The sequence below is a fragment of the Sarcophilus harrisii genome, chromosome 5 (genome assembly GCF_902635505.1).
Source record: "Sarcophilus harrisii chromosome 5, mSarHar1.11, whole genome shotgun sequence".
Classification (NCBI taxonomy): Eukaryota; Metazoa; Chordata; class Mammalia; order Dasyuromorphia; family Dasyuridae; genus Sarcophilus; species Sarcophilus harrisii.
In genome coordinates this window covers 7,925,668-7,939,765 of record NC_045430.1, presented here as the reverse complement: position 1 = coordinate 7,939,765, position 14,098 = coordinate 7,925,668, and the positions used below count along the sequence as shown (strand labels likewise).

Here is a 14,098-nt window from a genome sequence, read left to right as displayed (position 1 = left end):
CCCATTCAACCCTCCAGCACCCTCTGCAGAAATCCTGGGACATTAGGGACTCTTCTGATCCTCAGGGTTCTTCCTAGAGGGACATAAATGGGATTCTTTGTATTCTCTAAGATGTTCACTCCCTCCTGTGTGGCCCCCACCAGAACCTCTGGCTCCTCCTGACCATGTACAGTGACTACTGTTGTCTCCTCCCCAGGCTTCTTCCCACAGTCCCAGTTCCACCCCAAGAGGATGAAGTTAGCAGAGACTTCCTTACCTGCTGAGAACAGCAATGAGAGAATGACCGTGAGCACATTCAAGGACTGTTGGCCACAACTTGTCATCGTTTGGCTGTCATTGATTTGTCAGGGAATTACCTGAGTAAGGAGAGACAAGAAATCATTAGAGAAGTCTCATTACCATGATCCTGAGGACTCAGGGGGCAGCCAGTAAGTGCCTTGGCTGAGCAGAGAGGCTAATTGAGAGCCTTAAAAACTCAGGGTCACCTCCAGCCCACAGGAAAGACCTGAGGAAGTCAAATGAGTCTTGCTTAGGTTCTGGAAGTCACACAGCCTACCTTGGTCAGAGGCCATGTTCAGGTAACTGTCTACTTGACTTTTTGCCTGCCCTTCAAGGCCCCATACCAATGTTGCCTCCTCCAGGAAGCTTTTGCTGGGCCCTGCCTCCAGATGGAAGTGATTTCTCCCTTCTTTGAGCTCATTACGCCTTTTACTCATAGATTTACAATATGCTAATAGGCATTACAGTCAATGCCTTGCATTCTGCTCTAGACTGGGAGCTTTCTAAAAGCAGAGACTGTTTTACAATGTTTATAGGAACTCAGGTTCCCATAAACAGAGGTTGTAGTCTTAATATTTGTTGAATAAATGTTGCTCAATAAGTTGTTACAACAAACTGACCTGCTATCTGTTCCTCTATCTCTCTCCTTCAAACATTTTTCCAGGCTGTCTAACCCCACCCCATCATGTACTCCTCATCTCCCCTTCTTGGAATCTATCTTCCTTCCAAAGTGCCAGCACCTATGAAACACCTTCCCCAACTTTCCCAGCTGCTCAAATTACTAAGTGCCAGTGTTGTCTCGCCAGGTAGAATATCAGCCCTTTCTATCCCCAAGCCCAGCATACTACACATAGTAGGTACTTAATGTTTATTGCATTGAATTATGATCTATGAACAACGTTTCAAAAAGCATTTGTCCCAGGCATTGATTGATCTAGAACTGCTTCTGGATCATTGAATTTTAAGACGGCGGAATTGGAACAAAACCTTGTAAAAGGCAAAGGGATTCTGTTGCATTCTACTCATGTTAATTACCTAGAGTGTGCAAAGCCAAGGCTGAGATAACAAATCAAGATATCAATTATTCCCTCTGAAAAACAAGGGCTCTGGAGAATATGTTCTGCACATTCTCTTGGGAGCACAAAAGTGATGTATTAGCCATCTCTTGTGGACTTGGGATTCAGGACCAGGGTTCAAATTCCCACCTCTGATACTCATGAACCATATGGATCCTGTGTGGATTTTTTCTGAACCTCAGTTTCTTCATCTGTAAAATGAGGAGATTGGATTGGATTATTTCTTAGAGGTTGATTTTCTTTCTAGATCTAGATCTTGGTTCTGTGAATACCTGGAAACTAAAACCTCAAAGGAAAAATAATAAATAAATACCAATAAATATTTATTAAGTTCCTAATCTGTGCTGGGAAGTGATTTGTCCAAGATTTCCAGGTGGGACAAGAAGCTCGGTTTACCTTGTAAATTGTTATCATCCAAAATGGATAGCTCCTTTTTCTACAGGATATTATGGTTTACAAAGCCCTTTGCTCTCCACTATTCTGGGAGAAAGACAGCACAAGCATTATTACAGCCATTTTACAGATGAGGAGACTGAGGCTCAGAAATGGAAATGGAGTTCACAGAATCTGAGAGAGGAAATGAACTCCCACCCTTTCCCTAGCACTTAAGGAAAATTCTCCTCCTCCCCCTGACTCTGATTACCTCTCAAGGCAAGCCCTCCTGGCTCCATGGCTGTCCCTGTTCAGAAGTTTTCTATCAAACTACAACTTACCTCTCTTCCATTTCCCTCTAGGACCAAGTAGAGCAAGTCTGCCCAGCTGCCAAATCTGACCTACTTCCTATACTCCTCAATCTCCCAGCTCCATGCTTTTGTTCCTGATGTTCCTTAGCCAGGAAGGTTCCACTTAATCAAATCTGCCTCTGAAAATCCCTTCTAGACTCAGCTCTAGAGCCACTATTTGGTTTCTCCAGCCCCTTTTATTGCTAGAGGAACTCTCCTAAGGTGATCCTGTATCTGCTTTGTAGTAATGAGGTGAGTGACTGCCATCTCCCCAACATATTCTCAGCCTGCAGACATTTACTAGCTGTGTGTATAATTCTCAGCAAGTCACTTCAGCCACTTCAGTTTCCAAAATTCATAAAATGGGTATAATAGGTACACTTATCTTCCCAGAATTGTGGGGATGATCGCTGCAAAGTGCTTAGCATAGTGCCTGGTACATAGCAAGTATTATTAAAAAGTTAAATGTTGTTGTTTTTGTTGTTTTGTGGAGTGGACTAGACCCTGAGATCTCTTCCACTAATCATTTCTGAAGGGAACCTTCTCGCTGCCCATGGAGTTTTTATCCTTTATAACTCTTGGAACAAGATGTGCCTGAGGTAGAATATGCCCATCTCGGTTCCTACTGGCAGTCTCCGTCAGGCACTGATGCTCGGTCCAGAAGTCATGACATCACTCTCTTATAACCCTCATCTGAAGTCTGGGCCAGACCCAGATTCAGCAGGGACTTGACTTGTGCTGGGAATGTCTCTGGCTGGCTTGGGTGGCAGCCAGGGCAGCTCTTAGGACAGAGCCTTTGTCTGATTCACAACATTCCTGCTTCTGATGTGGGTACCATTTTAAAAGAGAGAGGAAAGACTCCTTGGTGCTTTTGGAAGGGAGTTGGCTGGGACGGGTTATTTTTTAAAGTCCAGAACTGTGATTTCATGGGTGTGGGGAGCTCTTGGTAAGGAAACTCCCTTTTATGCAGCAAAGCAGAGGCTGTTCTGCAATGCAGGAGCCTAGAGAGGTTCCTGAAACCCTGAAAGGTTAAGTGACTTACTCTCCCAGGGTCAGAGACCCAGCTATAACTTATACCCAGACAATCACCATAACTCTGAGTCCTCCTATCCACTCCCTTTGCCTCCCAGAAAAATCACAGAACAAGGGATGTCAGAGCTGAGAGGGGCTTAGAACAGGGGATGTCAGAACTGGGAAGGGAATGTCAAGGATGAGAGGATCCTAGAACAGGGGATGTCAGAACTGGGAAGGGTATTAGAACAGAGAATGTCAGGGATGAGAGGGGCCTTAGAGCAGGGAATATCAGAGATGGGAAGAGTCTTAGAAGAGGAATGTCAAAGCTGGGAGGTGCATTAGAATAGGGAAGATTGTAGCTGGGAGGTTGCTTAGAAAAGGGGATGGAAGGTTGGGTTGGAAGGGGCCTCAGAAAAGGGAAGCTCAGAGCACAAAACATTACAAATGAATAGTTGCTGTCCCAAAGGGGGTATACAACTGCAGCAATAGCACTATTGGGTTTATATCCTAAAGACATAAAAAAAGGAAAAGAACCTATTTGTACAAAAATCAGATCTTTTTGTGGTGGCTAAAAATTGGAAATTCAGGGGATGCCCATCAGGGAATGGCTAAACAAGCTATAGTATATGATTGTAGCAGAATATTATTGTACTATAAGAAAAGAAAATCAGGATGATTTCAGAAACAACCTGGAAAGACTTACATGAACTAGTACAAAGTGAAATGAGCAGAACCAGGAGAGCATTGTACACGGTGATAGCAGCACTGTACAATGAAGAACTGTGAATGATTTGGCTATTCTCAGAAAGGCAGTCTCTGAAACATGTTATCCACTTCCAGAGAAATAACTGATATTGTCTGAATAGACTGATGCATGCTAATTTTTCTTCCTTCCTTCCTTCTTCTCTCTCTCCCTCTCTCTTTCTCTCTTTCTCTTACTTTCCTTCTTTTTTCCTCTTTTCTTTCTTTTTGAGTCTCTTGTACAAAATGATTAACGTGGAAATGTTTTGCATGATCACACATGTAGAACCTATATTTAATTGTTTACTCTATCAGGAGGGGAGGGAAGGATGGACAGAATCTGGAACTCAAACTTAAAACATTGTTCTAACATGTAATTGCTGGGAAAATATCATAAAATGAAAAAAAATGAATAGCTGCTCAGTGTATAGAATGTTTAAGTTAGAAGCTCCTTTTAATATATTTCTGCCTCCTTTCTTTGTTCAAAACCCTTTAATGACTCCCCATTGTCTAGTGAAGAAAAGCCCAGGCTTCTAAGTATGACATTCAAGTCCTTTCACAATTTGGTGTCTGCCTTGCCTTCAATAATCCTTTCATAAGTGCTTACAAACTAGACCACTTTAGGCATTCTGGATTTGAAGGCAGAGGACCTGGGTCCAAATACCAGGCAACTTGTCTGACTTCAGGTAGTCCCAGGAGTGACTACAGCATTGCTTCTCCTACTTCCTGTCATGGATGCTGTTGCCTCCCTGGTGGTACCAGGCTCACCCCAGATAGCTGGTGGGTAGAGACACTAGCAGAAGAGCAGCTGGCCAAAGAAAGTATGCATCTGATGCTTCTTCTTTAGGATGATATCTTATGTGGGATGGTGGAACAAATCCAGAAAGGATACTGCCTTGAGAGCCACATCTTGGGTTCTAGTCCTGACACTCCCCTTGTTGGGGTCCTTTGGGCCTTAATTTCTCATAAAGTACAGATGATGGATAGATTTAAGATTCTTTCCAGCTTTCATATTCTATGACAGAACATAACCCAGAATTATGGCGTCCCCAAAATTTATAAGTGAATGATACATTTGGGGTTCTGTCAATTATGGGCAGAGAAATAAGTAACTCACATGGGAGTTTTGAGAAAAAGTGACCAGACAGACAGAGACACAGAGAGAAAGAAGTGGACAGAAACAAAGAGAGAGACAGAGATAGAAGTGGAGACAGTCATAAACACACAGACCCTGGTACAGAAAGAGACATACATAGAGGGAAGGAGAGAGAGACACACAGAGAAAGACAGAGGTACACAGAGGGAGATCAATGATGAGTGTGGGCTAGCTTAGTCTAGGAGAGCTTTCTAGAGGAGCCTAGAGGCTCTAACCTTAACCTTGAAAAGTTGGAAAGGTTTGGGAAGAAGAAGGTCAGGATCAATTAATCACTGTACAATATCATATTCTCCTGGTTCTGCTCACTTCACTTCATTGCTATTCATACAAATCTTTACAGGTTTTTGTGTTTGAGTCTGGGCTTTTTGGTCTGTTTCCCACCCATAGTATTCTATCTCCCATCTCCACATTCTTGCACAGGCTACCCACTCCAGGAATGCCTCCCTGTTGACCCCGTTCCACTGGATCCCCTGTTTCACTTCTTTGTTGACCAGCTCAGGTATTGTCTTATCTTTGTACTATAACACTAAATTCATGCTGTTCCCCTTCTCCTGAAAACGTAAGCAATTTAAGTTCATTGAGAGACAGAAGGAGATGGGGTCAGACAAGTTAAACTATCCACACCACTATGACCACCAACTTTCCTCAGACCCCAGTGGATATAGCCCCTGGGGCTATATCCTGAACACCAAAACCTGGGAAATTAACAGTTTCCTTCAGACCATTGGATCTGCTTGCAGACCAGTCCCTGTAGCTACCACTGAGGATAGGAATAATTGGGGAGAAAAGGTCCACCTTCCTCATTGTCATCAACAACAGCTGTAGATCAACCAACAAGTAGATGAACACAGGAGACCAGGACTGGCAGCACCAGCCTCAGATTGCTAATCATACTTCCATTCCAGCTCTCTTATAACTATCACATAAGAAGGCAACTTCTGTAGAAAAGGGGACAATCAGCCCCACCAGCTGCCAACCCACTCTCTCCAGTTTCCCTCAGAAACAATGTTAAATCAAGGATTTAAATGGATTCTAGAGCAATAGAACCGACAAAAAATAGAGTGAAATATTTTTCCATTTTAAGATAACTTAGAAGGAATTTAGCAAAGGTCTGTCTCCCTTGGATAAAAGTGCAGCCCAATACAGATGATGCCCAGAAAAACCAGCAGGAGTTTTTATCCACAACATGGATCAGCAACTGACGCCCATCTGTTCTGGTACAGCAGGCCAGCTGAGAGGCCTCCAACTCCAGTGCAGCAGGCAAACCACCAATCCTGGAACCCTGGCACAATAGACACAATTTGGCTGGATCACCCCAACTCAGTGGACAAGACATCAGCACCTAAAGTCCTGGTGCGGAAAATCAGTGACTAGATCCTGAAGCTTGCAACAGTGCCCCCTGAATCCTAGGGGAGAGATAAACTTCAGAAATCACACACACACACACACACACACACACACACACACACACACACACACACAAAACCAGTAAAAGATGAGCAAAAATAAGAAAAGAGTCAACAACAATAGAAAAATAGGGCAGCAGAGAAAATCAAAACACAAACTCAGAAGAGGACAACACTGTCAAAATGTCTACATGTGAAATCTCACAGAGGGAAGTGAATTGTTCTCAAACTCCAAAAGTTCTCTTAAAGGAACTCAAAAAGATTTTAAAAATCAAATAAGAGAGATAGAACATAATTTGAGGAGGGAGAAGGAAAGGAGGCAAAAGGGGAAGGAGAAAGAGAGAGAGTCAATAGCTTGCAAAAAGGACAAAAATTGATTGAAGAAAACAATTCCTTAAAACATATAATTGGCCAAAGGATGGAGTGCAAGGAGAAAAAGCACTAAGGAAAACAACTCTTAAAAAGTAGAATTAACCAAATGGAAAAAGAGAAACAAAAGCTAATTAACCAAGGAAAACAATTTCTTAAAAATTAGAATCAGACAAGTAGAAGCTAATAACTTTATGAGACCTCAAGAATCAGTCAAACTAAAAAGAATGAAAAAAATTAAAAATGTAAAATACCTCACGGGAAAAACAACTGACCTGGAAAATAGATTTAGGAAAGATAATTTAAGAATTATTGGACTAGGGACAGCTAGGTGGTGCAGTGGATAGGGCACCAGCCCTGAAATCAGGAGGACCTGAGTTCAAATCTGGCCTCAGACACTTAACACTTTCTAGTTGTGTGACCCTGGGCAAGTCACTTAATCCCAATTGCCTCCACCAAAAAAAAAAAAAAGAATTATTGGACAACCTGAAAGTCATGATCAGAAAAAAAAAACCAGGGCACAATCTTTCAAGAAATTATCAAGAAAAACTGCCTAGATATCATAGAATAAACAGGTAAAATAGTAATAGAAAGAATACACTGATCACCTACTGAAAGAGATCCCAAAATGAAAACTCCAAGGAATATTGCAGCCAGATTCCAGAATTTTCAGATGAAGGAGAAAATGCTGCAAGTAATCAGAAGGAAATAATTCAAATATCAAGGAATCACAGTCAGGATTTAGCAGCTTCTATGTTAAAGGACTGGTGGGGTTGGAATATGATGTTTCAGAAGGCAAAAGAGATTGCAATACAATCAAAAATCAACTACCCAGCAAAACTGAGAATAATTTTTCAAGGAAAAATATAGACCTCTAAAGACATAGGAAGACTTCCAATCATTTCTGATTAAAAAAAAAACAAACATTAACTGAACAGAAAATTTGATCTTCAAACACAAGACTCAATAAGTGAATAAAAAGGTAAACAGAAAATTAAAAAATGGTATTTGAGAAGATTAAACTGTTTATTATTGTATTTGTAACTCTTGAAAACTCTATTTTATTAGGTCAATTAGAAGGAACCTATATAAACAGAGATTGTGGGCATAAGTTGACTTTAACATGATGATATAAAAAATTAAGAGGTAAAAAAATGGATTGTGCTGGGAGAAGAGGAAAGGAGGAGGCAGAATGGAGTAAATTACATGACATGAAAAGGTTCAAAAGACCTATTACAATAAAGGAAAAGGAGGGGAGCAATGTTTGAATCTCATTTTCATCAGATTTGGCTCAAAGAGAGAATAACATACACACTTATTCAAGTATAGAAATTTTTCTTACCCTATAGGGAAGTAGGGGGGAAAGAGGGAAGAAAAGGGAGGGATGCTGATAGCGGAAATAGCAGACTGAATGAGGTGGTAGAAGCAAAATACTGGTGAGGAGGGACAAGGTGAAAGGAGAAAGAAAAGTATAATCAGGGAAGAAAATAGAATGGAGGGAAATACACAGTTAGTAATCATAGCTATGAATGTGAATGGAATGAACTCTCCCATAAAATGGAAATGGATAACAAATTGAATTAAAAATCAGTATCTTACAATATGTTGTGTACAAGAAACATTTGAAGCAGAGAGCTACACACAGAGTAAAGATAAAAGGTTGGATCAGAATACATTATGCATTAACTGAAGTAAAAAAAAAGCAGAGGTAGCAATCCTAATCTCAGATAAAGCAAAAGTAAAAATAGATCTAATTAAAAGGGGAAAAGATGGAAACTGCATCTTCCTAAAAGGCACCACAATGAAGTAGTATCATTACTAAACATACATATATCAAGTGGTATAGCATTCAAATTCTTAGGAAAATTAAGTGAGGTACAGAAAGAAACTATACTAGAGGGGAAGTTCAACCTCCTGCTCTTAGAACTAGATAAATCTAACCACAATATGAACAAGAAAGAAGTTATGTCGATGAATAGAATTTTAGAAAAAATAAGATATAATAAACTGCTAAAGAAAATGGAATGGGAGTAGAAAGAAAATCTTTTCTCAGAAGTACAAGGCACCTATGCAAAAATTGACCATATTTTAGGGCATAAAAACCTAACAATAAAATTCAGACTGGTAGAAATATTAAATGCATCCTTTTCATATCATCAAACACAACATATAAAATAAAGAACATTGGGAAGACATTAAAAGTTCATTGAAAACTAAATAATCTAATCCTAAAGAATGAGTGGATCAAACATCAAAGAATAGAAATAATAATTTCATCAAAGAGAGTGACAATAATGAGACAATACAGCAAAACTTATGGGATGCAGCCAAAATATTTCTTAGAGGAAATTTTATAACTCTAAGTGCTTACATAAATTAAATAAAGAGCAGATCAATGAATTGGGCATGCAACTAGAAAAGCTAGAGAAAGAACAAATTTTAAAATTTCAATTAAATACCAAATTAGAAAATATAACATTCAAGGCCATAGTTTTATTCAGACATTTTCCAATTGATGGGCATGCATTTAATTTCCAGTTTCTTGCCACTACAAAAAGGATTGCCACAAACATTTTTGCACCTGTGGGTCCCTTTCCCTTCTTTAAGATCTCTTTGGGATCTAAGCTCAGTGGAAAGATATTATTTTATAGAGCTAGAAAAATAATAAAGTTCATATGGAAAAGTCAAGAATATCAAGGGAATTAATGAAAAATAATAATGCAAATAAATGCGGCCTCGCTATACCAGATCTAAAACTATAGTAGAAAGTGGAAGTCATCAAGACTATTTGGTATCTAATAAATAGAATGATAGGTCAGTGGAATAGGTTAGTACCCAAAGAAGTAAATGACTATAGAAATCTACTGTTTGATAAACCCAAAGATTACAGTTTATGAAATAAGAATTCACTATTTGACAAAAACTGCTGGGAAAACTGAAAAATAGCATGGCAGAAACTAGAAATAGACCAATATTTCACACTATATACCAAGATAAGATCAAAATGGGCACATGATTTTGAAATAAGGGTGATACCATAAGTAAATTAAGAGAACAAATAATAGTTTACAGATCTACAGAGAAGGGAAGAATTTATGACTGAACAAGAGATAGAGAACATTATCAAATGCAAAATGCATAATTTTGGTTACATTAAATTAAAAAGGTTTTGCACAAAACAAACCAATGCAACCAAGATTAGAAGAGAAGCAGAAATTTGGGAAACAATTTTTATAGCCAATATTTCTGATAAAGGCTTCATTTCTAAATTATATAGAGAATTGATTCAAATTTGTAAAAATATAAGTCATTACCCAAATGATAAATGATCAAAGAATATGAACAGGCAGTTTTCAGATGAAGAAATTGAAGCTATAATGAAAAAAATACTTTAAATCAGTATTGATTAGAGAAACACAAATTAAAACAACTCTAAGGTGCAAGCTCACACCCATCAGATTGGTTAATATAACAGAAAAGAAAAATAATGTTTGGGAAGTTGTGGGAAAATTGGAACACTAATGTATTGTTGGTAGAGATGTGAATTGATCCAACCACTCTGAAGAACAATTTAGAACTATTGCCAAAGAACTATAAAATTGCACACTCTTTAACCCAAAAATAGCACTACTGGGTCTGTATCCCAAGGAGATCATTAAAAAGGGAAAAGGAGCCATATGTACAAAAAATATTTATAGTAGCTTTTTTGTGGTGGCAAAGAAATGTAAATCGAAGGGCATGCCCATCAATTGGGGAATGGCCCAACAAATTGTGGTATACGAATGTAATGGAATAGTATTGTGCCATGAGAAATAATGAGTAGGTAGATTTCAGAAAAAAAACCTGCAAACTTACAAGAACCGATGCTGAGTAAAGTGAGCACAACCAAGAGAGCACTGTACACAGTAATGCCGACATTATGTTATAATCAAATATGAACTGATTCTTCTTAGCTCTTCTTAGCAATACAATCATCCAAGACAATTCCAAAAGGCTCAAGCTGGAAAATGCTCATCATATCCAGAGAAAAAACTATGAAGTCTGAATGTAGATTGAAATAGTATGCTATTTTATCTTGTTGTTTTTTTCTTTCCTGTGGTTTTCCCCTTTTATTCTGATTCTTCTTTCACAACATGACTAATGTGAAAATATGTTTAATGTGACTATACCGCTATAACTTGCTTTAGATTGTCTTGGGGAAAGGGTAGCAGGGTAAGGGAAAGAGGGAGAAAAAGTTGGAACTTAAAATCTTATAAAATGAATGTGGAGAACTTTCTTTACATGTAATTTAAAAAATATTAAGTGGAAAAATAAATAGTATTAGGTGGAAAAAAAAGATGAGGCCTTACCATCTGCTTTGCCTCTGCCCTCTAAGGACTAAGGGGCCTTCCCGTGTGACTTACAGCTAAACCTTTTCTATGCAATAGCTTTTCCTTTGGAATAGGAACTCCTGAGAGTACTCTACTATTCTACTTTTCTTTCTATGTCTTTACTACTTTGCACAGTGCTTAGCACATAATAAACACTTAAAATGCTTCATTCAAAGGTAGGAATTATTTCCTTTCCCCCTTTATATCTTCAGGTTGGAATAAAGAGCCTGCATAGAAGATTGTTTAATAAATGTCTATGAAGTGAATAAATGAAGAATGAGGAGTTGCCTTCATATGGAATCTTTTTGAAAGATGATTATTTTAGAAAAGTCACTGATTCTCCTTGGCCTCAGTTTCCTTCTCTGTAAAAATAAGGGAATGGGCTCCATAGTTTCCAAGGTCCTCTAAACCTGAATTCTAAACCCAGCATTTATTGTAATGCTTATCCATTTTTATTTGGGGCTTCATTAGTAGGGAGAATTCTTAAGAGATCTTTCTCAGATACAATTGCATCTGCTGAATAGTAAAGTCTTAGAGCAGGTATGCTAACCTGAGCTCTGTGAACTTAGGTCACAAATTATAGTCCAGTAGAGTTGGCTTCCCTTGTAATCCTATTTGTTTTATTCATTTCACATGATACTAAGATGGGGTCCATGAGCTTTACCAGATTAAATGCCCAATGGGATCAGGACACAGACAAGGTTAAGTTTAGAAAGATTGCATAGGAGGCACTTAATAAAGGAATAATAAAGGGTGGTTATTTCTGTGCATGATGTATTCCCCCCTACCACCATTTGACCAAAATCTCTATGAGGGTATGCAGTGGCTGCCCCATAAATGCTTGCACTGCATGAAAGGAAGCTGAAAATATAATACTCTCACCTGGTCAGGTCATTCTAAGATAAGATTCCCTGCAGGTGTCATATTTTTGAACTTTCTATAGGAAAACCTAAAAGAGAAAACTAGGACCTAAGCACTGGGAAGTTGGCAGTGGGCATCTTTATTAAGACTCTAAAATGACAGGAGCCACCAGGGTACTTGGTGCCAGCCAGTGTCTGTTCAGGTTGTCCTATGGCATGGGGGAGGGAAGCAGCAGAGAACAGCAGGTGAGGAGGAAGCCCAGCAGCAGGAGCTGAGGAGGCAGTTCTGAGGACTCTGTTTGGTTTTATAATTGGATCCTTCGATATATGTATTTTAAGCACACAGCATCAGAACCACGGGGAGGCGGCAATGCATCCTCAGGAGAGCTGGTTAAGTCCATCTAGGAGATCTAGCTTTAGAAGCAGTGATGGCACCGGGGCAGGGCCAAACAGGTGTCCCCACCCTCAACTGCAACAGTTGCTGCTTAAATATGGCCAAAAATCTGAATGTTAACAGCAGAACAGGCTTGGGGAGACATGATTTCTCCTGTGTGGATCCCTCCCATTCATTAGCTGGCATGGATCCCAACCTCCTCATACCTTAGTAGGTGGAATCACACATAATTGTGACCAAGCAAATCTGGTGACTGAGCTGACCTTCTGGTGAGCCGGGACTGTTTCCAGACAACAGACATACAGTCTGTCACTTGGCCTGGGCCTGATGCCCATCTAGCTTGGTAGGATTCCCCCCAGTTTGTGTTCTGGGGCCACAGCTTGGAGAACCTGGGGTCAGCATCACATCACAATAAGAAATCAGAGAATGCCATCAGCAGACGAGTCATAATAAGAGCTGGTTTCTATAGAACTCTTTTTAGTGACTAAACAGAAGAATGGATTTAAAGAAGGAAATCATCAGATCATTTGGTCCCACTTGTTCAATTTACAAGTGAAGAAATTGAAACCTGTAGGTTATCCTGGGAGCTTCTCAAGGGTATAAACTAGTCCCTAGTAATCATTCTCTGCCCCAGTACCATGGCCAGCACCAGCCCACAGCACTTAATGAATCTTTCCTTATCACAGGCTCAGAAGACCATTGGTCAAGAGCTGGAAGAACATGAGAAGCCAAACTCCTACTTTTTATTTTTTTACAGATAAGGAAACTGAAACTGAGAATAGTTAGCTTACCCAGGTTCACACAGTTAAGTAAATATGTGAGGTAGGAATTGCACATGAATGAATATTCATTCATTCAATTCAGTCAATTCAGTCAATACTGACTTCAAATCCAGTGTCTACTCAAGACACCATACTGCCTCAGCCAAGGCCACACAGGCAGTAAAGTCAAAGCTGGAATTTAAACCTGGGTTCCCTTGATGGCAAGTCAGAAGCTTTGGATCTGAGACATTACTTTGCCCTTTATTGGTTGTGTGTTCTTGGGCAAGGATAACCTCTCTCTGCCTCAATTTTTCATCTGTAAAATAAATATAACAGGAATTTTCTTTCTGACAAAGAAGTTTTGAGACAAACCACTTTGTAAACTATAAGGTTTATAGAAATGTGTGCTAAGAAAACCTATCCATACCTCTTAGCCTGGCATTCAAGGCTCCCTATAATCTGGCTAAAACTTACCTTGGGAAATAATGAATTGACTACTAGGTACAGAGTCAAGAAGACCTGAGTTCAAATCATTTATCCCCTTTATCTCAGTTTCGTCACTTATGAAATGAGCTGGAGAAGATGACAAATCACTCTAGTGCCAAAAAAACTCTCACAGAGAGTTAGACATGATTGAAATAACTGAATAATAACAAAAACCTGCTTTTCCATTTTATTTCACATCCCACGTCTATCCATGTGCTCTAAGCTTTAGAAAACTGGACTACTCATTATCCCTAAGGCACATCCCATGTTTCCTGATTCTGTCTTTATTTACTGCATTACTCATTCCAGCATGTCTTCTGCCCTCCAAATTTTAAAAATTATATACAATAGTGAATATCCAGTACCATCTTGCCTCCCCCAGATCTTCTCTGATCATCCAAGGGGATCTTTCCCTCCTAGACCCTTTGCCTAGAGGCACGTTCTGTTTTGTTTTTGAATTATTG

General features: G+C 39.3%; 1 protein-coding gene across 2 annotated transcripts in view; it reads right to left on the bottom strand.

Moving 5' to 3' along the window:
• SHISAL1 (shisa like 1) overlaps window positions 1-14,098 on the bottom strand; it is a 125,347-nt gene that overhangs the window by 58,545 nt on the left and 52,704 nt on the right. The window contains exons 1-2 of one of the 2 annotated variants that reach the window (XR_004229878.1): window positions 12,594-12,780; window positions 257-356 (exon numbers count right to left, since the gene is read on the bottom strand). Coding sequence is in view for 1 of the 2 variants with exons in the window: in XM_031940662.1 (XP_031796522.1) it covers window positions 257-323 (67 nt within the window). In the remaining variant the exon portion in view is untranslated. Of the gene's footprint in view, window positions 1-256; window positions 357-12,593; window positions 12,781-14,098 lie in introns of those variants that run through there. The other variant, XM_031940662.1, reaches the window with a different exon arrangement.